General features: G+C 42.3%; 1 protein-coding gene across 3 annotated transcripts in view; it reads left to right on the top strand.

The window, feature by feature from the left end:
• ARNTL2 (aryl hydrocarbon receptor nuclear translocator like 2) overlaps positions 1-24,931 on the top strand; it is a 75,179-nt gene that overhangs the window by 35,161 nt on the left and 15,087 nt on the right. For 2 of the 3 annotated variants that reach the window (XM_040345582.1, XM_040345583.1), the window contains exons 3-10: positions 53-91; positions 3,760-3,917; positions 11,005-11,084; positions 15,054-15,146; positions 18,118-18,235; positions 20,570-20,713; positions 21,330-21,570; positions 22,410-22,516. In XM_040345582.1, coding sequence (XP_040201516.1) covers positions 53-91; positions 3,760-3,917; positions 11,005-11,084; positions 15,054-15,146; positions 18,118-18,235; positions 20,570-20,713; positions 21,330-21,570; positions 22,410-22,516 — 980 coding nt within the window. The remainder of the gene's footprint in view (positions 1-52; positions 92-3,759; positions 3,918-11,004; positions 11,085-15,053; positions 15,147-18,117; positions 18,236-20,569; positions 20,714-21,329; positions 21,571-22,409; positions 22,517-24,931) is intronic. The other variant, XM_040345584.1, reaches the window with a different exon arrangement.

Raw genomic sequence — 24,931 nt, 5'->3', positions numbered from 1 at the left:
AGGTCACCTTACACTGTGTGTACTGATTGTGTTATTTATTTGCCCTCCACAGAACCACAGAAGGGAATGAACCTAATGATCTGCAGAGCAGGTAAAAATCTTAAATTATTTCCAAATAGTTTTATACCCCTCCACCCAACTTAAAGTGGTTGTAACCCTAAAAAAAAAACTCAGTTCCCGTTCCTTTAAGGCATGCTGTATAGCACAGTGCTATGTAATTTTTACCTTCCTAACTTGTAAAAAACCTGGTTGATCGTGCCAGTTGCTGTATCCCCCTGCCTCTGCTGACCACGACAATCATGGCTGCTGAGCCCTGATTACCGTGGTCAGTTTACGTCATCTGCTGATTCTCTCTGAGGCCCCGTACACACGTCCGAGGAACTCGACGTGCCAAACACATCGAGTTCCTCGTCGAGTTCAGCGGGCTGACTTTCCTCATTGAACAACGAGGAAATAGAGAACATGTTCTCTATTTGGCCCGACGAGTTCCTCGTCGGCTTCCTCGCTGAAAAGTGTACACACGACCGAGTTTCTCGGTAGAATCCAGCTCCGATCGAGTTTCTGGCTGAATTCTGCAGAGAAACTCGGTCGTGTGTACGGGGCCTGACAGTCTCTCCCCTTTTTCCCTCCCTCCCTGTCATCATAAGAGCGGCTCTCCTGCAGCCCCTCCCGCTGTTATTAAGCTGCATAATGCATCTAATATACAAGTATCCCCTCCGGGCATGCTGCCATCCACTATAGTGTTTTTTTTGTTTTTTTATGAAAAAAGGTAAATACCTTTGTCACACCTCAGCTGTGCGCTCATGTGATCCCCCTGTGTTGGCTAGTCCCAATCTATGGAGAGAAGCGGGAGGGGCCGAGATCCCCCTCTTCTGGCTGGCAGACGTCACAGGGGAATCTCGGCCCCTTCCGTTTCTCTCCATAGATTAGGGCTGGACAGCACAGGGGGATCACGTGAGCGCACAGCTGTGGTGTGACAAAAGGTATTTAGCTTTTTTTTTTTTTAAACAAACGTAGTGGGTGGCAGCATGCCCGGAGGGGATATATGTAAAGTCACAAACATGCAGATATGACAATACGAATGATCATTCATTGCAGCTAAAATGATCGCACTCAATAAAAATGCAAACCAAAGATTCTCAATTTGATTGATTCTGGCTCAGCTATCGCTGTTTTGTTTATAATTTTTGATCTAAACAAATCACTACTTGTTTAGCCATCTTTAGCAAATGCACACAAGCCTCGTACACACGATGAGATAATTGGACGAAGATGTCCGCTTTCGATGCAATCGTACGATAATCTGATCTTTAGTAGACAGCTGTAGTCCAAAATTTTCCAAAGGTTAAAACATGAAAAATGTTCTCGTAGGATACCAGATCGTATGATTTTCGTTTAATCAGTACAGTTTTTGTCTGAAAATATATATATATATTTTTCTGTCCTACGACAATTTTCGTACTTTAGTAACCTATTTGCATTCGATATGGAGACTAGCGTGCAAAAAAAACAAAAAATAAATAAAAAACGGATGATCATTTGTCTGATAATATCATTGTGTGCCTTAACTCAATCTTTGGCGTGTCCTTTGTTTTAAAGTTTTGGCCACACAAGACAGATGTTCGTGATTAGGTTGATTAACATAGTTGTATAGTTAGCCAGATAAAACCATTAGACACAAATAAATAAACCTACTTTTTCAAAACCGTAAACCTGCAGTTTGCCCAAAGGTAGGAAAAAACCCTTGTAAAGTATGGTCCAATGGGCAAATTTTTTTTTTTTGATCTCCTAAGGCAGTTGAATGCTCCCATGTCTATAATCTACAGCAGGGGCGTAACTAGAAATCACAGGGCCCCATAGCAAAATGGGGTATGGGGCCCCCCCAGAGCCGCCCTAGTGTCAATGCAGCGTGACCTGTGCCCCATACAGCGTGACCGGTTCCCCATGCAGCGTGACCTGTGCCCCAATGCAGCGTGACCTGTGCCCCAATGCAGCGTGACCTGTGCCCCAATGCAGCGTGGCCTGCCTGTGCCCAATACAGCCTGGCCTGACTGTGCCCCATACAGCGTGACTGTGCCCTATACAGCATTGCCTCTGCCCAATGCGGCATGAACTGTGCTCAATGCAGCCTGGCCTGCCTGTGCCCAATAAAGTCTGAACTGCCTGTGCCCAATACAGCCTCACCTGTGTAGAGGAAGAGGCAAGCCGGCCGGATCAGCAGAGAGCGGGATTTCCCGCTGTAATAGCTTTCATTTGAATTTCCCGTCTTCCCGGGGCTCATTGTCACATAGCCCCACCTCTTAGCCCAACACTGGAAGTTCTAATGAAAGCTATTACAGCGGGCAATTCCGCTCTCTGCTGATACGGACAGCTCGCCTCTTCCTCTCCTCTCTCTTCCCCTGGCTGGGAGACCATGCCGGCGATCAGGGCCAGTGCAAGGATTTTTGCCAACTCAGGCGAAGGTGCATTTTGCTGCCCGTAACCCGTGCGCGTTATAACGTCTGCAAAGTGCCTCAGTGTGAAAGGGGTCTTAGGCTACTTTCACACTGAGGAGCTTTGCAGGTGCTGCAGCGCTACAAAATAGTGCCTGCAAAGTGCTCTGAAAGACCACACAGATGCAAGCAGCCAATCAAATATAGTACTTGCTCAATATGGATTAAATAAATTAGAATTATGCATAGCCATAGATATAAATAAAGTGATTTGTGCAACAGCAGGTACTACTTGCACAAATCACTTTATTTATGATATCTATGGCTATGCATATTTCTCATTTATTTAATCCATGTTGAGCAAGCACTATACATTTTGGTGGCTTGGCACTGTCTTGCAGTTGGAATCTGGCACACATCATGATGATACAATGCAACATACACATGATAAAAAGCAGAATCAATGCCTATGTGAAATAAAATATTTGCTCAATAACTCAGTTAGCAACATCAACATTTCCAGGAAGAAAAAAATTGAATAGATCTACTTTCCTAGTGAATTACTAGCTTTCTCCTCTGTGTTTTTCTGCTGGAATAGGTGGCAGCTGTCCCTGACACACACACATGATTCATGGTACCTGGCTGGCCTAACCTGCTGCTGCCTGGGCCTGGCTTTGGGGTTTCCGGTTCCCCTAATAGAAAAGTCTCCTCACCTGTCCAGGCTCAGTCCTCCACATGATGGGTACGAGATGAAGTCAAACAAGGCGCGCAGAGGAGGGTAGGCTCCGCCTACTCTAGCTACCCAGCCGAATGACGCTAGTTTGGACGATCACACTATTCACCAAGCATGGGGGCGCCTGTCAACTCGGCTCCTCCATGCTGACAGCTGCTGAGCTAATTTTTTTTTTTGCAGGTGAAAATGTGCTGTGCCGTGCCGCCGCCGGGGCTTGCGGGAGACGGACGCAGCCATAGAAGGACGAGTGGGAATCATTTTAGGAGCATGGAGGTTTTTTTCATACCGCACCCCCTCCCCCATAGCGCCGATGGTACTTCCCAACATGCATATCACATACACAGACACATTTTCTCTACTGCGGCAGCGGTGGAAAAAAAAAAGAAAAAAAAAAAGAAAGAAAGACTCGGTCAATTTTCCGATGCTCTTATCCTCACCGGGCCCCCCTGATCCTCACTCAGCTGCGGGCCCCATAGCGCCCGCGTGGGTCGCTATGGCGGTAGTTCCGCCACTGATCTACAGTGTATTTTTTTTTCAATAAATATTAATAGCCATTTTTATTTTGTGCATTAACAAAATTTGGCTTCCTTGCAGAGAGGCTCACAGCCAAACTGAGAAGCGACGGCGGGATAAAATGAACACCTTGATAGAGGAGTTGTCTGCCATGATCCCGCAGTGTGAACCCTTACCCCGCAAGCTTGACAAGCTGACTGTCCTACGGACGGCTGTTCAGCATTTGAAATCACTGAAGGGTAAGTATAGGTTTTCTAAAGCTATTATAAAGTAAAGCCTTGCCTCTCGGGGATTGATTTATGTGCTGGTACTCACTTGTATAGTTGTATTCATTCTTTGTCAGAGCAGAAGTGTTAGTTCATTGGCAGGCTGTAAGGCTCCAGTGATCTGTCTCCTGCCTGAGCTCAGAACTCATCGTTTGACACACTCTCTTGGCTGCTAATAAAGGGCTAAAACTGCCTGAATTTCAATCCATGTATGGGGCATCCTGGTTGTACAGAAGGGGATCTACCGATCGCCTTTTGTACAACCAGCCTGTCGGGTTTTTCCCAATCAATCAGTGCCACTGGTTAGCCGACAGCACTGATCATTGTATTCTGATGGTGGGAAAGTCTCCTCGCCATCAGAACACAATAGCACAGTGGGAGGATTCCCCCATCTACATTGAATGTGTGGATGGAAGAATTGGATCTTTTTTTTTTTTTTTTTTTCAACCTGATGGTGAATGTGTGTGCTGCCTAAGTCTAAACGACAAAAAACAATGTAGTTTCTTTCCCATTCATTGAGGGATACAGGAAATGATTTTCTTTTGGACTATACTGCCACCTACAGGAACATCAGACACTGGTAGATAATGATGGGCTCAGGCGTGTTCGGATCGAACCTGCCAGGAAGACGGCACTGCACAATCATAGGCAGCGTGTGTATGTGCATCAGCTGCCGGTTGGAAAATGCCTCACTGCCTATGATTGGCGGTGTTCAGTGACGGCTTCCTGGTGGGTTCAATTCGAACACACCCAAGCCCATCACTACTGGGAAACAAAAAACTGTAGACCAGCCCAGGATAACCCAACCCCCTTTAATTACTAGCAGACTTTTGTTTCTAGTGTTCTGGGAGGATGGATATCTTTTCTCCAGCTCTGTTGTGTTAAAAACGAACTTGATTTTTCTGCACTTTCAGCCTCCCATTCATCATTTGCACCTTGGGTGTTCACCAAGCTACTTCCCCCAGTACTAGCTGTGCTGTACTCTCTTGGCATCTTTTTTGCAGGATGCTTAGACAACCTGCTGTTTGAAGGAACAGGCCAACACACTGTTGGCCATTGTAGCCTTGACTGTCCAGACATTACAATGTTTTTAATGCATATTGAGCCTTTGAAAATCAAAGCTGAAACCAATTAATTGTTTGGAGTATCTGGGTCCAATCAAAGACACAGCTCAGACTAGATTATTTTTCACTCTGGAGAAAGTTCAAATTCTCTGTTTTTCAGTCCAGGGGTTGAGTCTCACCACTTGGGTCCTGGGTCTGATGGTAGCCTTCTTCAAGACCATTCCATTTGTCAAGTTTTACACTAGTCCTCTATAATGCAATATTCTGTTGTCACGGGACATGTCGATCCAGTCTGTGGACAGACCAGTTTGCATGATGCAGAGGACCGTGTTGTCCCTGGCTTGGGGGCCCAAAAATCCAGCTGTGGAATTGGGGGAAGTTCTTCCTTCCTTTCTGTCTTTAGAAAGATCATCATAATGGATGCCAGTCTGTTGGGCTGTGGAGATGTCCTGGTCACCCTGTTGGTTGATCAATATTGTAGCTATTTAGCTGCCCCTGCAGGAGAGGGGGGTCCCTGATCCAGATTCAGTGGCATCCATAATCCATCCATAATCCATCAGGGATGAACCAGAAGTCTCACCGAGAGGCGACCTGGGCAGAACTTCACATTGAAGCCTTGTCTGCTGTTTACATCCCTGGAGTGGGCAATTGACAGTTAGACCTCCTCAGCTGGCATTGTCTGAACCCGGGAGAAGTAATTCCTACAAACTGAAGTGTTCCAGAACCTGTGTCACAGGTGGGGGTTGCCAGATGCAAACCTCTTGTCCTCCAGGTCAACAGAAAACTGAAGAGCTTTGTCTCCATGTACAGGGATTCTCTAGCAATAGCAGTGGATGCTCTGGTGGCTCGGCGGGACCAGTACACCCAAAGCTCTGCCTTTTATATTCTAAACCTTTTCCTTGTTGGCTTTGCAGGATCAAGACACAGAGCAAGCCTGTGATCCATATTTCTTTCTCCAGTTTGTCCCAGGTGCATGTGGTACTGTGACTTGTTAAGAAATTTGGTGAAAACTCTATGGGCTGTGGGTGAAGGTTTGCCAGATCTTTTGTCTGAAGGACTAGTTTACCATTCTGCTGCACAGGGGCTGGCTTAAAGAGCATGGCTGTTGAAGCCCAAGTTCTGAAAGAAAGGGTCACCTCTGAGTCTGTAATATCTTCTTCAGAAACACTGATTATTTTATTATCATCTTGGATGTTCCTTGTAAGGGTATTTTAGCTTCTTTTTTCTTTTTCAAGCCCTTTCTCCTTTTTATTACCTGGTGTTGCTGCCAGAGTCTGCCAAGTCTGCAGGCTTTTAAATTTACTAAAAGATCAACTATAAATGCAAGATTTTTGTGTCTGGGGTGCATCCATTATTGCTGAACTATAACTTGATCTCTGTGTTTTGCTGCATGCACTTTTGGAGTTGTTCCAGCTGTGTCGAGAATGGGATTTCCAGGAATAATTATGTTTTTATACTACTTGGCGCAGGGGCTGTAAACTCGAGAACAATGTTGAGCAGTGTTAATCTTACATGGATGTAATCTCACAAGAAAAGACCAGTATTATTTTCGATGACGTGGATTCAAATAAACTAAAACCCTCTTTATCTTCTGTCAGTTTTAACTAAGGCACGCCATACATGGTACAAATTTCTTTCCTGCAAACATGGGCTGCAGGAAAGAAATTCCCCCATCCACTCAGGAAGTGCTGACAGGGGAATCAGTAATTGTCTTCTCTCGGTGGAGGAAGCTGTTCCTGCCGGGAGAATACAGCAGTTATCGCTAGTGGCTACAGCAGCTGATCTGGCAAGATGGTAAATCGATTAACTTGGTACATTCAGTCTGCCCATTAATGGTTTGATACCTGCTGAACCAGCCGAGATTTAAACCGCGTATGGCTGGCCTTACTGGCCAATTCTTAGGCAGGTGCTGCGAGAATGCCAACCCTCACTGGTTGGTGAGGAACTAGAAGGAATTCTTAGAATTAATTGGTATGGCTTGAGACCAAATGTGCAAAAATGTCATTATCTGAAACACTAGGTCATTATTGGACCCTTCTTGCCAAACATCTAAAAGGGGAAGCAGAGTAACTTACATAGGAATGGTTTAACCTGGAAAAATATTTGTAAAGTTGCATATTTATTTTATTGAGTCAAAAACTTTCAAGCCCACAGCGCAGGTGTGTTGTGGAGTTGTGTTGCACAGCAAACAAAGCCTTCACATGCATTTTACAGCAAATGGCTGGTGTGTGAACAGTTCTTTACTGTGTAATTTAGCATAGTATACAGTTCCTACAAAAAAAGTATTAACCCCTCCTTGATTTTTTTTTATTTTTTATTGTCAAAAAACATTGAATCACACCTCTCTCAGAGTAAAACAGAAACCATTTGCTGCAAAGTGATTTAAAGTTGAAATTTAACGTTTGTATTTTGAATTCTCTGGTTCTTCCCTACCCCCTTTAGCAACAGAATAATGAAAACGTAGATAACCCCTTTCTGCTTTCATTGCATACCTTTTTATGATACACACGGTGATGATGTTATCTCTGTGCTTATCTATGCAATGCAAAAATCACTGGCTCTGTACCATGTGATGCCTGTGATGACCAATCACAGCTCTCACAAATGTAAACAGTGTAGTGTTTACATTGCAGAGCCCGCCCCTTCCTCTTACAATGGAGGAACTAAGCAATGAATGAATCATTCATTCATTGTTTCCAGTTCTAGATCAGTGCATCTGTAAATCTCAAGGTTGTGAAATACTTTTTAACCTTTTTGCTCCTCCTTGCCAGTATATCTCAGCCCTATCTTATTCTGCACTTCTGTATGCAATGCAAATCCCCTCATCACTGTCTATGACCTGTACATTAATCCTTTCACATCTCCCTCCTCCTATATATGACTCATACATTAGTGATGCACTGTGCCTAATGCACTATTACCAAGCACCATGTTTTGACTCCTTCGATACCAGCATATTTCTTTGTTCCCAATAATTCTGCAAAAAATCTGAACACCTTGGAGTGCCGGTTTTCCAAAAAGGGGTAATTTTGGGGGAGTTTATACTGTCCTGGCATTTTATTTGACATATTTTCTAACCGAAGGTTAGGGAAACATTAGTAGTAACTCAGTGGTAAATAGTACCACCAAAAGAAAGCTCTATCTGTCTAAAAATATATACAATTTATTTGGGTCCAATTTGCAAGTAATTGTCAATGAAACTAATCACGGCACTGAAAACAAAAAGATTACTTGCTAATGAAGGGGTATTACAGGCTAGTACTTACGTTGTACCTCTGTCCAGGGAACATTCATTGGTCGGTGCAATTACTGCTTGCCATTGCTAGTGTTATTCTGATACACATGATTAAAGGTGAAAACCGCGCAAATCTGTGCACAATCTAAAAAGTGAGCAGCAAATACAAAAGAGGATATCCGCTCTAATAACTTTCAATATAATAAGAGTTGCGGTATTTTATAAACCAACATAGAATCACAAACAATGAACAAAGTTATTTATAAAAAAAACAAAAATGTGTATAAAGAAAAATTCACAGTACATACAAAAAAATATATATAAATACAAAAACTATTAGTCCACAGTAAATGAATTAAAAGTGTTAATCTACTTCAATGAAAAAGAGAAACACTCCAAAACTTCTATCTTCCTCCGCCAACACCAGTGTTGCCTGTCACCACTGTAAAGCTAAGATGCGGGCTTATGGGTTGCAAAGAGCCTTTTATTCAGAGTGGTCAAAAAACTGTGTGCTCAAAATGCTCAACATCAATGGCAACTCTCCACGCCAATACCAATACTGTTCACCAACATCGCTCCTCAGGAATTCGAGTTCAACACAGGTAAGTATATTTATGTAAAGCAAACAGATAAACACGTAACAATCATTATTATTATTATTATTATTATTATTATTATACAGGATTTATATAGCGTCAACAGTTTGCTCAGCACTTTACAACATGAGGGCAGACAGTACAGTTACAATATAATTCAATTCAGGAGGAATCCGACTTGCTAGAGCTTACAATTTAGGTTCTCATAGTGTAAACTGCAGAAAACACCTTTTTGTCGAGCAAAAAAACTCACTTTAAAAACATAAACAGGTATGGGCATAAAAGTGTATTCATCAAGCCAGCAAAATTGGCATCAACTTCCAGTTCACTTTCTCTACACGATGATGTCACGGGAAGGCGCCGCCCTACATGTTTTGTCAGAAACAGACGTCTCTTGGGGCAGAAGTAGAGGGTGGTTTAATGACCTGCAACCACCTTTGAATATGTGAGAGGGCCAGTGGTGTCCTAAACATAAACCTCTTTAAATCATATCCTGTCAGTTAAACCATCACTTTTAACTACTGAGAGTAAAGTACGTAGCTCTCGTTTATTGCTTACAAGAGTGGTGCCAGGAAGTATAGTCTCTTTGAAGGACAGTCTTAGCCTGAGGAACCCCTTAGTTTTTCCAAACAAATCATAATTCCAGGTGCCTCTATATGTGCGCTTCCTTGGTGTGAGCTGGACATTGCTCATTTTATAGTTAAAAAAAAACAAACACCAAAACATTCTTTGAAGCAATTTTGCAAATATCTCTTATATATTTTGGAACTCCCTGCCTCTAAAATTAAGGCTTGAGAATGATCTTTTTAAGTTCAGGAAGCTTCTAAAAACTGAGCTTTTTAGTCAAGCCTATGGAATTACATAGGTTTTTATAGTTCTTTGATCTGCTAACCATTTAAAATGTTGATCTGTTCCGCTGCCTGTGTGTTTTTTTGGTTGTTGCTGTATTGTTGTTCTCGGCGCATCGAGGCCTACGGGTAACTGACTGCGTTTTGTACCATTTTGTACTTTTAAGAATTTTAATAAATAAATAAAATATTATATGCGATTATTATTTGATCTGCATGTGCAGCTTTGACAACGTGGACTTTGTGCCAAGAAACGTGTTGGGTAGCAAATGTGAGGCTATCTATGATTTATTCTGTGAAGTTGCAATAGGCCTTGTTGTGGTTTTAACGCATTTGTGAATGCCAAATAATTTTTTTTTTTTTACATGTGAAAAAATGTAAAACATTGAAAACCGTGGCCCAGATTCAAGAAGCACTTGCGCCCGCGCAACCATAGTTGCGCGGCGCAAGTGCTTACTTGCTCTGGTGTAACGAGTGCTCCTGATTCAGGAACCTCGTTACACCGAATGCAGCCTAGGATGTGACAAACATAAGCCTCCTTATGCCTTCACATCCCAGGCTGCATTCTTGCGTTGGCCGCTAGGGGGCGCGGCCTTTGTGATCGGCGTGTAGTATGCAAATTGCATACTACCACCGATTCACAAAAGTTGCGCGGGCCCTGCGTACGCAAGGTACGGAGTTTCCGTACGGCGCCTTTAGCATAAGGTTGCTCCTGCTAATAGCAGGCGCAGCCAATGCTAAAGTATAGCTGTGCCTCCCGCTCGCGACGTTCAAATTTCACGTCGTTTACGTAAGTGAACCGTGAATGGCGCTGGACGCCATTCACGTTCACTTACAAGCAAATGACGTCCTTGCGACGTCATTTGCCGCAATGCACATCGGGAAAGTTTCCCGACGGAGCATGCGCTGTTCGCTCGGCGCGGGAGCGCGCCTAATTTAAATGATTCCCGCCCCCGGCGGGATCATTTACATTAGGCAGCCTTGCGCCCGGCTGCTTAGCATATTGCCCGCGCAATTTACGGAGCAACTGCTCCGTGAATCGCGGGCAAAGCGCAATATTTGCGTGGGCGCAGAGAAAAAAATTTGCTCTTTGCCCACGCAAATATTGCGCGATTCTACTTGAATCTGGGCCCTTGTATTTATGTGTTAGAATTGGGTGCACACATACTACAAATATTTTTTTCTTGTATTCAGTTAATAAAGTATATTGACCCGATGGACCCAAGTTTGAGTGTGTGTGTGTCCAGCTTAAATCCCCTGTAGCTGGAGGCTTCCCATCTCTTGTGTTGAATAAAAAACACTTTTTATTCATTTCAGGTTCCAGCAGCTCGTTTGCAGAGCAAAGTTACAGGCCATCTTTCCTGCAGCAGGATGAGCTCAGAAGGTTAATCCTAAAGGTTGGTAAGCATGTTTTCTTTTTTTTGATAAAAGCAAGAACAATTAATGTAGGGCAAATCAGCAAGTCCACTTTAATGCCTACACCACAGTAGAGTGGTGGATGGCCACTATTTATTCCCACAACAGGTTTAGTGATTCTGGCGCTGCAATCTAGCACACATTGGCAGAAGTGCTTTAACCCCTTCCCGACCGCCGCATGTATATATACATCGGCAGAATGGCACGTACAGGCACATTGGCGTACCTGTACGTCCCTGCCTTCTAGCGGGTGGGGGGTCCGATCGGGACCCCCCCGCTACATGCGGTGGTCGGATTCCCTCGGGGAGCGATCCGGGACGACGGCGCGGCTATTCGTTTATAGCCACTCCGTTGCGATCGCTCCCCGGAGCTGAAGAACGGGGAGAGCCGTATGTAAACATGGCTTCCCCGTGCTTCACTATGGCGCTGCATCGATCGTGTGATCCCTTATATAGGGAGACTCGATCGATGACGTCATTCCTACAGCCACACCCCCCTACAGTTGTAAACACACACTAGGTGAACACTAAATCCTACAGCGCCCCCTGTGGTTAACTCCCAAACTGCAACTGTCATTTTCACAATAAACAATGCAATTTAAATGCATTTTTTGCTGTGAAAATGACAATGGTCCCAAAAATGTGTCAAAATTGTCCGAAGTGTCCGCCATAATGTCGCAGTCACGAAAAAAAAAAACGCTGATCGCCGCCATTAGTAGTAAAAAAAAAAAATTAATAAAAATGCAATAAAACTATCCCCTATTTTGTAAACGCTATAAATTTTGCGCAAACCAATCGATAAACGCTTATTGCGATTTTTTTTACCAAACATAGGTAGAAGAATACGTATCGGTCTAAACTGAGTAAAAAAAAAATTTTTATATATGTTTTTGGGGGATATTTATTATAGCAAAAAGTAAAAAATATTGAATTTTTTTCAAAATTGTCGCTCTATTTTTGTTTATAGCGCAAAAAATAAAAACCGCAGAGGTGATCAAATACCACCAAAAGACAGCTCTATTTGTGGGGAAAAAAGGACGCCAATTTTGTTTGGGAGCCACGTCGCACGACCGCGCAATTGTCAGTGCCGAATTGTAAAAACCCCTTGGGTCATGATGTAGCAGCATATTGGTCCGGTCCTTAAGTGGTTAATGCTGCGTACACACGATAGGTTAGTCTGATGAAAACGGTCTGATGGACCGTTTTCATCAGACCAAACCGATCGTGTGTGGGTCCCATCGGTTATTTATCCATAGGTTAAAAAAATAGGAACTTGTTTTAAAATTATCTGATGGATAAAAAACCTATAGAAAAAAACGTTTGTCTGTGGGTACGTCCATCGGTTAAAAATCCACGCATGCTCAGAATCAAGTCGACGCATGCTTGGAAGCATTGAACTTCATTTTTTTCAGCACGCGTTCTGACACGATCGTTTTTTTTAACTGATGGTGTGTAGGCACGACTGATCATAAGTCAGCTTCATTGGATAACTGATGGAAAAATCCATCAGACCGTTTTCATCAGACTAACCTATCGTGTGTACAGGGCATTAGGAGCTTTCTGGTTACATACTGCTGTACATTGTCTTCACGCTAATCAAACTTGCTGAATTCTGGATCTCCTGTGGCTTGGAACTTCTTGTATTCTCATCCAGTGTACTCAATTTGCCTTTACTTTTGGTCCACTTTGTTCAGCTACTGGGAGCAAGGCAAGCCCCCCTCATGTCAGCCCTAGTCATAGCTTACACAGGACTAGGTTTGTTTCCCCACCTCCATATCACAATGCTGTGCCCAATCACAAAGCACAGGCACTGTCACATGGATAGAGTCACATGATTTTCTATACCTGGGAGTACCAGGTGATTTATTTTCCCTCTGTGCCAAATAAATGAGGGGGGGGGGGTGAAGAAAGGGTGAGTATGTACTGCTGGGGGGAGTGGGACCATTACAGAAAACCTGTTTTTCCCTGCATAGGTAAAGCAAAATTTGGTTTATTATTACAGATTAACTTTAAAGCGGAGTTCTACCCACATTTTTTTTTTTTAAAGCACCTGGTCTGCTGTTATGGTTCTCATTTTATAAATGATGTTGTTCGTAAAACCTCTGCTGTATTTCATGTTTTACTTTCTTTCTTAAACTAACTTTTGTCTTTCTGGGCATGTGCAGCTCACTAGGACTCTTTTTCGGGATAAGGTGCTGCTGGCTACCCAGCATGTACCTCCCGATCTCATGCATGTGCATTACACACAGGGCGCAGTGCAGGGATTGTCTCAGGTTGCCCACTGACTCCTGGGAATCATGACACACATCTCCTAGGAGTAAGTGCGCCGCAGGAGGTGACGTACATTGCCACGGAGGGGGGAAACAGGAAGAAAGAATAAAAGCCCCGGAAACAAGGTAAAAGCAGAGAAAAAAAATTAAAACGCCCAATGCTGTTTTTTTTTGTCAGTTCTGAAGCTGATGGAGTTCAGATGAAAAAGTGGGTGGAATTTCACTTTAAGGTTATCACAGAGGACAAGGGGGCACTCTTTACGTCTAGAGTAAAAGAGATTTAATCTCTAAATACGGAAAGGTATCTATACAGTAAGAGCTGTGAAAATGTGGAATAAACTCCGTCAAGAGCTGGTTCTGGCCAGCTCAGAAAAGGCCTGGATTATTTCCTAAAAGTACATAATATAAATGGATACTGACATTCATAGGTAAAGTTAATCCAGGGAATATCCGATTGCCTCTTGGGGGATCGGGAAATAATTTTTCCCCCTGCTGATGCAAATTGGATCATGCTTTGCTGGTTGGTCTATCACATAAAATGCTAATAAAATACATTTACATTTTTGGTTGTAACATGACAAAATGTAGAAAATAAAAAAATCGAGTATGAACACTTTTTCAAGGTACTTGTATGTAACTATATATTGAGTTCACTTTTAAAATACAATTACCGTATATACTCGAGTATAAGCCGAGCAGAGTATAAGCTGAGGCACCTAAGTTTACCACAAAAAAATGGGAAAACGTATTGACTCGAGTATAAGCCTAGGGTGAGAAATGCAGCAGCTACTGTAAGCGGAAAAGAGGGTCAACAATGCCCATTTGCACACCTCACTGTGCCCATTACCACCTCACTGTGCCCATCACCACCTCACTGTGCCCATTACCTCACTGTGCACATTACAACCTTACTGTGCCCATTGCAGCATACCTGAAATTCTTGACAGGCTGCGCTGGGGGCGTCCATTTTTTAAAACTCGCAGCTTCCCCCTGGCCCTGTCCCGTTCCGTGATAGGAGTTTGACACTGTGTTCAGTGTTCCGCCTATCACAGACGTTCTTTCATCCTCAGAATCAGTTTCCCAGCAGACACTGTGTTCAGTGTTCTGCCAATCAAGGACGTTCTTTCATCCTTGGACAAGAGAAGGTCCGTGATAGGCGGAACACTGAACATAGTGTCTGCTGGGAAACTGAGTCCGAGAATGAAAGAACGTCCGTGATAGGCCGAACACTGAAGACAGCGTCAAACGCCTATCGCGGAACGGGACGGGACCAGGAGGAAGCCGTGAGTTTTAAAAAATGGACGCCTGCAGCCCCTTGGGTATACTGACTCGAGTATAAGCCGAGAGGGGTATTTTCAGCCCTAAAAAAAGGGCTGAAAAACTCGGCTTATACTCGAGTATATACTGTAATCCAGTAAAGTAATATATTGCAGCTTACGAATCCTTAGATGTGGTGGCTGCATTAGCGTTTCTTTCAAGGTAAATAGATTTTCTGCAAATACAAAAAATACCCTTTTGATCCTATCATAAATTCAGTGTCCTTGTAATTTTCTGTGGACTGAACTGAAATGTCAAACAACGTTATCAGCTTTTTCAGCTATGTTCTAAGAACACAGTCCAGTTAAATTTTCTCATTTGACAGTTTTCTTCCCCAGTCCAATAGGCTCTTTTTATTTTTTAGGCTGCCGACGGCTTCCTGTTTGTGGTCGGATGTGACAGAGGAAAAATTCTGTTTGTGTCTGAATCCGTGTCGAAGACGCTGAAGTACAGCCAGGTACATGATACGGTCTGCCCAGAGCTGCCAAGTCCCCTGACCTCCTTTCCTCTGCTGCAAATCCCAGTGCAAATCCATCCTCCAGGAAATTGTTACTGTAACCCAGAAATACAAGTGAACTTGTAAATGCCTGTCCTAGTTTAACGAGAGGCACGGATGTTTGTGGGGACATTGTTCTCTGCGGGGAGCTCTTCATCCCGCAAATCAATAGCGAGATGGGAGTTATTATCGGAGAATTAAAGTCAGATGGGGCTGTAACACATTGAGACATTAATAGGTCACTAAACATGAAACAAACGCTGATTTTATATGAACAGGTTGCTGGTAACATTAGCAGTTCCAATTATACCTTGAGAAAACATACCTACATGCAGGGGAAGCATTGTGGACCTGTCATTAAAGTTTACACGTCACATGGATTATTAGAACAAGTCAGCATTGGGCAGTTCACATTATTGTTCGATGTTTAGAAAAAGTACGGTACCTCTTTCTTGCTATGAGAAAAACTACTGCTTCTAATCTCCCTCCTGAAACCTATAGCCTGGACAGAGATCACATATTCTAGGACTACCATGATCACTGTAAGTGTTCCAGTGTTAATTTTGTTGACTAAAACCGACTAAATAACTTGAGTCGATTAAAATACAACTAAAACAATTGAGATGACTAAAATACGACTAAAATTAAAATGTCATTTTAGTCAAAAGACTAAAATGGGACTTCAACTAAAATGCCATTTTAGTCAAAAGACTTATGCCGCGTACACACGATCGAAAATTCCGACAAGAAAAGTCTGATGTGAGCTTTTGGTCAGAAAGTTCCTATTGGAAAATCTTCTAGTCTGTATGCAATTCCGACGCGCAAAAAAAACATGCATGCTCAGAATCAAGCAGACGAGCCGACCTGCCTATTGAACTTCATTGATCTCAGCTCATCGTACGTCTTGTATGTCACCGCATTCTTAGTCTAAAACATAAGATTAAAACTAAATTGAAATTTGACGTCAATATTAATACTGTTCTGTTGTGCATGTTCATACCTCAATACCATAAATAATAACATATTCGATTCGAATGTTTGGAAATGGTAGAGAAATGCTTAAATAATGCATTACAATTTACCTACACCCATTATATTTTAGATGACTAAAATTAGTCGACTAAAATTATTTTAGTTGACTAAAATGTACTGGAGATTTTAGTCGACTAAAATTTCCTGAATATTTATTCGACTAATATAACGAAAACAATTTCAGAAGACTAAAATGGGACTAAAACTAAAATGCCATTTAAGTACTATGACTAATGCCGCGTACACACGACCGTTTTTCGGGTTCTAAAAAATGAAGTTTTTAAGGGCCGTTTAACCCGATCATTAAAACGGCCTACACACGATTGTAAAAAAAATGCTCTAGCAAAGCGGTGACGTTCAACATTTACAACGGCACTATAAAGGGGAAGTTCCATTCGGATGGCGCCACCCTTGGGGTTGCTTTTGCTGATTTTGTGTTAGTAAAAGACGATTCGCGCTTTTCAGTCTGTTACAGCGTGATGAATGTGCTTACTCTATTACGAACGCTAGTTTTACCAGAACGAGCGCTCCCGTCTCATAACTTGCTTCTGAGCATGCGCGGATTTTTCACGTCGTTAAAGCCCACACGCGACCATTTTTTACAACCTGAAAAAACGTCAACGTTAAAAACGTCGTGAAAAAATAGAGCATGTTCGGAAAAAAAATTGCCCATTTTTTAGAACCCGAAAAATGCTCTGAAGCCCACACACGATAGTTTTTAATGACATAAAAAAACCCGCAATTTTTTAGAACTCGAAAAACGGTCGTGTGTACGCGGCATAAGACTAAAACTAAATCGAAATTTGCTTTCAAAATTAACACTGGAGTGTTCATGTCATTAGAGACTGCGGGGAGTCTGTTGTTTCCAATCTAACAGACCCTGTCTGGTAAACTTTATGTGGAAAACACAAATGTTAAAACATTAAAACGCTAATTAATAGAATATTCCCATTAAAAGGAAATTAGTTGTATAATGCAGTTTTTTTTTTTAAGCCCATCTCTGTCTAAAGGTTGACACGTCCTACTTCTATCCATGCCCACCGTTTAACCTCGCTGAGCAGGCGGATGACAGGTCCGTCTCCGCTCACTGAGCAGGTATGGACCTGTTAGAGCTTTGCTGTCCTCTATGGCGAGATCGGTTGAAAATGGATAGCCTGTTAGTTTTTATCTGATCTAATGCGCTGGACGGATGGAGAACGTATCGCCATCCATCTGTTTTGAGCGGATCTTGTCAGATTGGATGGCAGGCGGGTGTCAGCGGACACATCTCCGCTGACATCCACCTGCCCATAGAAGTCAATGGGTGGCCCGGTTGGATCCACCTGAAAAATGGACAGGCGGATCCGAGCGGGCCGATTGTGTGAAAGGGACCTAAGGGAGCAATAAAAGGAGATTTCCTTACCTGATCCTCTGCTCCTCCCCGCAGCTAAACCAGTCTTTGCAGCATCTGCACCCCCATGCTGCACCTGTTTGGAATCCTGAGAACATAAAAACGAGACCACGGTCCATAGCCCTGCACTGATTGTGAAGACGCCAATGGACAGTCCAGTTCTGGGGGGGGGGGGGGGGGGGGGGGGCGAATCGGGTAAGTGAAACGGTTTCTCTAATCCCCTAAGGGAAAAAAAAGGCTATTAACCCTTGCAATGCCGGTACAATCCCAATACAAGGAATAATTTTTTGGGCTTTAAAGAAAGGAAGCAAAATGTGGGGAAAGGACTGGAGGTGAGTGGGCAGAGCAATATTCTCCAGCAGTACTGAGTATTATAATAAATGGTAATAGAAGAAATAAATTCCCCATCAGTAAATAGTGACATACCATGAAAGATTGTTTAATGTAAATTTGCCATTATAATCACTGTTGAAATGCCATGCATTATCTTTTATCATTCCTCCTTTTTAGGCTGACCTGATAGGACAAAGTCTGTTCGACTATCTACATCCCAAGGATGTTGCCAAAGTAAAGGAACAGCTGTCCTCCTCGGACATCACCCCACGGGAAAAATTAATTGATGCCAAAAGTAAGGGAACTGTGTCTATAGCTTACGCGCTTTCTCTTGAATTTCCCACACCTGTGATTCGTCTTGGAGAAGCACGTGCCTCACGTGACAAAAGACACCGTGATGACACAAAGTGCTTTTCAAGCCAATCCCACAAACTACTATCTATATGTAAAATGGCCTAATATAACAGCACAGCCATTTGCAGAGAACATTCAACTCCTCCTAAAAAATCGGACACAATTTATGGACAATTTTACTCTCATCAACAGTCGTCTGTTGCAGATTTTTTTCCTGGCTCAGACTTGCACAGCTACAGTATTCTAATAAAGAGATGTATGATTGTATGTATATGTACACTATTTTACCAAAAGTATTGGGGCCTCTGCCTTTACACGCACATGACCTTTAATGCCATCCCAGTCTTAGTCAGTAGGGTCCAATATTGCGTACAACAGCTTCAACTCTTCTGGGAAGGCTATCCACAAGGTTTAGGAGTGTGTCTTATGTCTTTATTGCACTTTGCTTTGTGCACTGGTCCACATCATTTGGTGGAGGGGGGATTATGGTGAGGGGTTGTTTTACAGGGGTTGGGCTTGGCCCCTTAGTTTCAGTGAAGGGAAATCTTAAGGCGTCAGCATAACAAGGCATTTTGGACAATTTAATGCTCCCAACTTTGTGGGAACAGTTTGGGGATAGCCGCTTCCTGTTCTAACATGACTGCTTACCAGTGCACAAAACAAGGTCCATAAAGACATGGATGAGTGAGTTTGGGGTGGAGGAATTTGACTGGCCTAAACAGAGTCCTGATCTCAACCCGATGGAACACCTTTTGGATGAATTAGAGCGAACGCTGTGAGCCAGGCCTTCCCGTCCAACATTAGTGCTTGACCTCACAAATGCACTTCTGGAAGAATGGTCAAACACTCCAATAGACACTCCTAAACCTTGTGGACAGCTTTCCCAGAAGAGTGGAAGCTGTTATAGCTGTAAAGGGTGGGCCAACTCATTATTGAACCCTACGGACTAAGACTGGGATGCCATTAAAGTTCATGTGTGTGTAAAGGCAGGTTTCCCAATACTTTTGGTAATTATAGTGTGTATATATTCAATTATTTATTTATTCCTTGTGTGGCTAACCCTTGCGGTAGCCAAACACGTTTTAACAAAGGATACATTTTTCGATCTATCTCGTCCGAAATAATCAATATAAAATCAACAACCCATTCAGTCGATATGCCACAAATGGGGAAGTAGACTTTAAATGATAGTTAAGATATGATTGTAACTTCCGATCCTAAGTCATCAATCAGATCTCTGTTTCCACAATTCAGTCTCATAGTCTAATCTGTCAAAATATGACCATATTCCGTGCTGCTAATTGATACAAAACAACCGATAATATTCTTCCCTGGGCGATCTACTCAGTTTATCAGATACAATCTAAATTGAGTCTACATCAATTGGAATCGAGGTTCTGGCTTTTTAATTGCTTGCAGATATGATCGTATTGATTGAATCACCCATCGGTTGGATAATAAATTAAGCATGTATGGCCAGCCTTAGAGGCAAAGGATTCATATAAACATCGGCCATAATATATTTTTACCCCCAAAAAAGGGTTATGGCTTTTTCTAAAATGACCTAGGAGTTGTGACATGATAATATATGACCATTTTAGATATATTTGGTGCTTTGTGGAGCTTTTTTTAGCTATCAAAGGTAAAGCTGAACTCCGGGAACAAAGACCTTCATTTAAATGTGTTCCTCAGTAGCCTGCATGGATCTAAATCTACTTTGTGTTCACCAAATTCATTTACAAATCCAGATATTTCCTTGAAAAAGTAGCAATAACATCATCACTGTGCTGTACATAATCTGTGCAGAGAGCAGAGCGGTGAGAGGGGCTCAGAAGGTCCACCCACTACAGGCTGCCTGCAGAAAACTACAAGAGGGGGCGGAGACGAGACCAGTCCCCCTGCACAAGGAGAGAGAGAGCAGCAGTGACCGGTCTGTATTACAGGAAGCTCCTACACAGAGGTAAAGTCTCACATTGGATTACTGCACAGATCGGCAAAAAATGCACAAAGCACACCAAGAGTCAAGTAAAAATACACAACTCTTGTGTTTAAACAATATTTGATTGTCTTAGAGTTCAGCTTTAATCTTTAAAAATGAAAAAAAAAACAACAAACTTTTGTTGTAAAGTTTTCACTCGCTTTCAAGTTTGATGCTGTCTGCTGCCTGTGGACTCATCATCTGTCGCTCCTTGCTATAATAAAATTAAATGTCTTTCCTCATTAATCCAGACGTCATCTTTTGAACTGATTCAGTCTTATTAAACTGTTTTGAAAGCTGGTTTGCAAGTGCACACACACTTTCAGGCTGGCTCTTCCCGTCTCCATTGGGGCTCCCGGCGGTCGTTCTTCTGTCGCATAAGGACCGGTCGCGTGTCCAACAAAGAGAAGGAGGAATTCCTTCGTGGAGCAAAGAAAAAAGGTAGTTCTTATGTTACTAAAGGCAACGTTGACTCCCCACTGTCAGGTTCAAATAGAATCTAAGGGCCCATAGCATGTGCAAATAAGTAAGCCAAGGTGAAGCCACTGCCTCTTGGATGGAAAATTAGTGTACATTCAGTAAACAGCCAATGGTCTTGTACACATAATCTCAAAATCAAAAGGGCCAACTTCCCAATGGGGAACTATCCAGACCCAATGTGGGTTAGTCACCATAAAGACAACATGGTACTCAAAGTTATACAGTGACTTAAAGTCCCACTCATTCCTCTTTTCCATGGTAGTCAAAGTGGTCAAGGCACATACAGGTGCATCTCAAAAAATTAAAATATCATCAAAAAGTTTTTTTTTTTTTTCAGTAATTCAATTTAAAAAGTGAAACTTGTATATTTTATATAGATGCTTTACACACAGAGTGATATATTTCAAGCATTTCTTTCTTTTAATTTTGATGATTAATATGGCTTACAGCTAGTGAAAACCCCAAATCCACCTTTGATCACTGCTCAGGGAACCCTAGCAGCTTCTGCGGTATTCCTGGTTGATAAGGGCCACTTTAATAAATGAATACCACTGATCTTATTTATTTTACTTTGCAGAACACCGGCGGTTCTGTACCATCCACTGCACGGGCTACCTCCGCAACTGCCTATCCAGCGAAGTAGGAATGAAAGAAGACAGTGACTCTGAGAAAGAGTCCTACAATTTTAGCTGCCTTGTGGCGATTGGTAGGCTTCACCCATTCATAATACCGCAGAGCACCGCCGATATTAAAGTCAAGCCCACCGAGTTTGTCACACGTTACACCATGGATGGTAAATTTGTTTATGTGGATCAACGGTAAGGACTGTCAATCAATCCTTCTCCCTTTCCTTCCTATCATGTTGGGTTGTTGTTTTGTGGTCATAAAAGTGGGCAGCTTTTGTTTTGTTATTGTGTTTTATTTGTTGTTGATTACATTTTAATGAAGATGCACTTTTTTTTAAAGTAGAACTCTAGCCGAAAATATCCTTATTTTGGATGGGATGGGAAATGGTTAGAATCTCAGTTGGGTTTTTAAAGCTGTCTGAGTTCTAATTGAGGAGATTTCCCCTCACCTCCTGCCTGACAACACACCTGGAAGTAAGGACATATTCTTAGTTGGAACTCCCGATAGCAGAAAACATTTGGCTGGAATTCCACTTTAAAATAATACCATATGTTTATAGTCACGGTGGTGATTGATCAGGTTGGACTTGATGATAATTATACTGGAGATCACTTTCATTTGGTTCGCTTATGTTTTAATCTCCGCACTTCTGGCATTGATAACCATTCAGTAAAAAAGGGAAAATCTCCCCTTCTGAGACCCCCTTACCCTCTCTTATGTCTGACACCTCATCAAATAGAAAACGTCAGCCAAAACCAGGATAAAAAATGTGGCTGGATTTTGTTGTGTTCCATCCTTACCTTCTAAGGAAGTGATACATATTTTACTACCTCTACTATGTCAGATTTCTGAAACTTGTTTGGCTCTCAGTCTATTTTTTGATTTTATTATTGAGATTCTGTTGCTGCAAAAGGCAAACATCTAATATGGATTTACTAACTCCCTCAATGCCTAGCTATCATTTGCAAGGGATATTTGAACGTGACATCCTTTGTAGCCAATTTACTCATCCACATTGTTTTTTTTTCAGAGCCACGGCTATTTTAGGGTACCTTCCTCAGGAGCTTTTGGGCACTTCCTGCTATGAGTACTTCCATCCAGATGACCACAGCCACCTAACGGACCATCACAAAAGTGGTAATGTCCACCTGTTCCACATTAATACATTTTATTGCGGCGTATGTCTGTGTTTTGGTCTCTGGGTACTTTGTAAAATATAAGTCCACAGAAGCCCTCCCTGAAAATATTCTTATTTCAGTTTTATTTATATTGAAAGAGAAAATTGAGTATTGTCCGTAATACTTTTTTTATTTGCACTAACATATACTTTTTCATGGATGAGCTTTCAGGGTGTGTCCTACTTCTTCAAGGTCCAAGTAGTACTGATTCACAAAAGTTTTAGCAGAAGGTTGACCAGACTGTACTGCTTGGACCTTAAAGAAGGGCACACACTCCGAAAGTTCGTCCATGAAAAATGATATGTTCGTGCAAATAAAAAAAGTATCATGGACAGTACTCAATTTTCTCTGTCACAATTGCACTAATACGGCTACAATCACCTCAAGTATTTATACTGAAAGAAATTGCTTAAAATGTTGAGATGTCAACACTTAGGGGGGTATACAGTTTTTCAATGACTGTGATTGATTCACTACTTGTGATTGTTTGGTGATAGTCACATTTATCGCTTTTATAAATATCCTCCTTTAAAATGGACCTATTGGCTAAAAATTACATTTTGTGCATAATGCAGTCTGTCGCTAGCATTAACACACCCACTTTTGTCTTCTCAGTCCCTGGTAACATAATTTATTACCTGTTTATCCTGCAATTAGTAGATTTTTTTGCCCCTTTCTGTAACAGGCCAAAATGTCCAGCAAAAGTGTCAGTTACAGGAGTTTGTACAAATTATATAACACTAGGGGACAGTAGGGTGTTTGCAATAGTTAGATTTTTTCAGCTTTTTTTTTTCTTAATTGTACATGACAGGACAAAGGAGAGATTATTCTAATGCCCCATACACACAAGCAGAATTTCCGCCAGCAAAAGTTTGATGTGAGCTTTTCATCGGAAATTCCGACCGTGTGTATGCTCCATCAGACTTTTGCTGTCGGAATTTCTGCCGGCATTAGACTGTTGGGTTATGCTCCACTTCCAGGTGATTGCATGCTGTCGAAAAGCAAGCGTGACACCACTAGTGTTCATAGGTGATGGGTCTTTCTCTATGCTGAGAGAAACCCTTTTTTCTTTAATGCTTGCTTTTCTTTAAAATCTTTAGTGATCTCTTGTGTCAAAGGAAGAATTTTCTCCTGCTTTTACCATTGTATTAGAACAGCTGGTGGATATCTGTAAAGATTTGCAAAGAGATGACTGTGAGAAATCTAGATTTCCCTCCTCTTTCCCTTCTACAATTTCTTAGGTTGGGAGGCAGGGTCCAAGGAAGCAAACTCCTGCAAGGCCGATTCTCTGAAAAGGGATTCCAGGGCTTTCATATGTCTCCATCTCAAAAGTCCACATTGATTGTTATCACAGGGGTGATCCATAAGATTTTTAATATCTCCATTATGAAGCACATGTGACAGTAGGTGTATTTCCCAAGATAACCAGATGGAAGGGTCAGGTACCTGGAGGAGCTCCGGAAGAAGCTTATTATACCACAATGGGTTGTTATCATGAAAGATAGGGTAGTCCATCCTGCAAGTCACCAGGTCCCAAATCCTCTTGTGCTGAAATGAGAGCTCAGAGCGGTGAAGAGGCATCAACAAGCCCTTAAGCCCTCTCAGTATGTCACAAAAGGGGTGTGGGAACCGCGAGTCCATCGTGCCGGGTACCAAAGCCAAGTACCTGTGTCTATCTGACTTGTCTATGTGATAAAGATGGGAAAGTTGGGCAGCTAGGTGATAGAACGCAATATCTGGGACAGCGAGGCCCCCCAATGCCGTTGGACACTGTAGTGCCCTCCATGAGAGCTTGTGCCTGCTCGGTCCCCATACAAAAGATTGCAGAAGCGTATCCATGATTTTAAAATACTTGAGAGGGATGTAGATTGGGGAGTGCCAGATCACATATAGGATTTTAGGCAAGAGTATCATTTTGATCAGGCCTATACGTCCCATTACCCCCACTGGCAGTCTTGCCCACATTTGAGTTTTAGATTTAATAAATGGAATCAGGGGTTCCACATTTAAAAGGATGAAGTCCGCTAATGACCTAGAGATTTGTATACCTAAGTGTTTAAAAGTACTTACTCTAACCAGGGGTAAACTAGCCTGCTCTCTTGACGGGGGGAATACATCAATGGGAAGGATCTGGGACTTGGTCCAATTTATTGTAAGTCCTGAGAACCTACCAAAATTCTCAATGATTTTAAGGGCCTTCTGGAGGGAGAGGCCAGAGTCCGAAAGATATAGGAGCATATCATCAGCGTAAAGCCCCACTCTCTCCTCCACCAAGCCAGAAGCCAGCTGGTCCATAAGATTTTTAAAACTAACATTACTAGAACCCTCACAGCCTAAGGTATCAAGGTTGGGGTCTTGGAAACTGCCCAAACCA

Source organism: Rana temporaria, chromosome 3 (genome assembly GCF_905171775.1).
Source record: "Rana temporaria chromosome 3, aRanTem1.1, whole genome shotgun sequence".
Lineage (NCBI taxonomy): Eukaryota > Metazoa > Chordata > Amphibia > Anura > Ranidae > Rana > Rana temporaria.
Note: the sequence above shows the minus strand (reverse complement) of the source record. Positions and strands in the feature narration are given on the sequence as shown.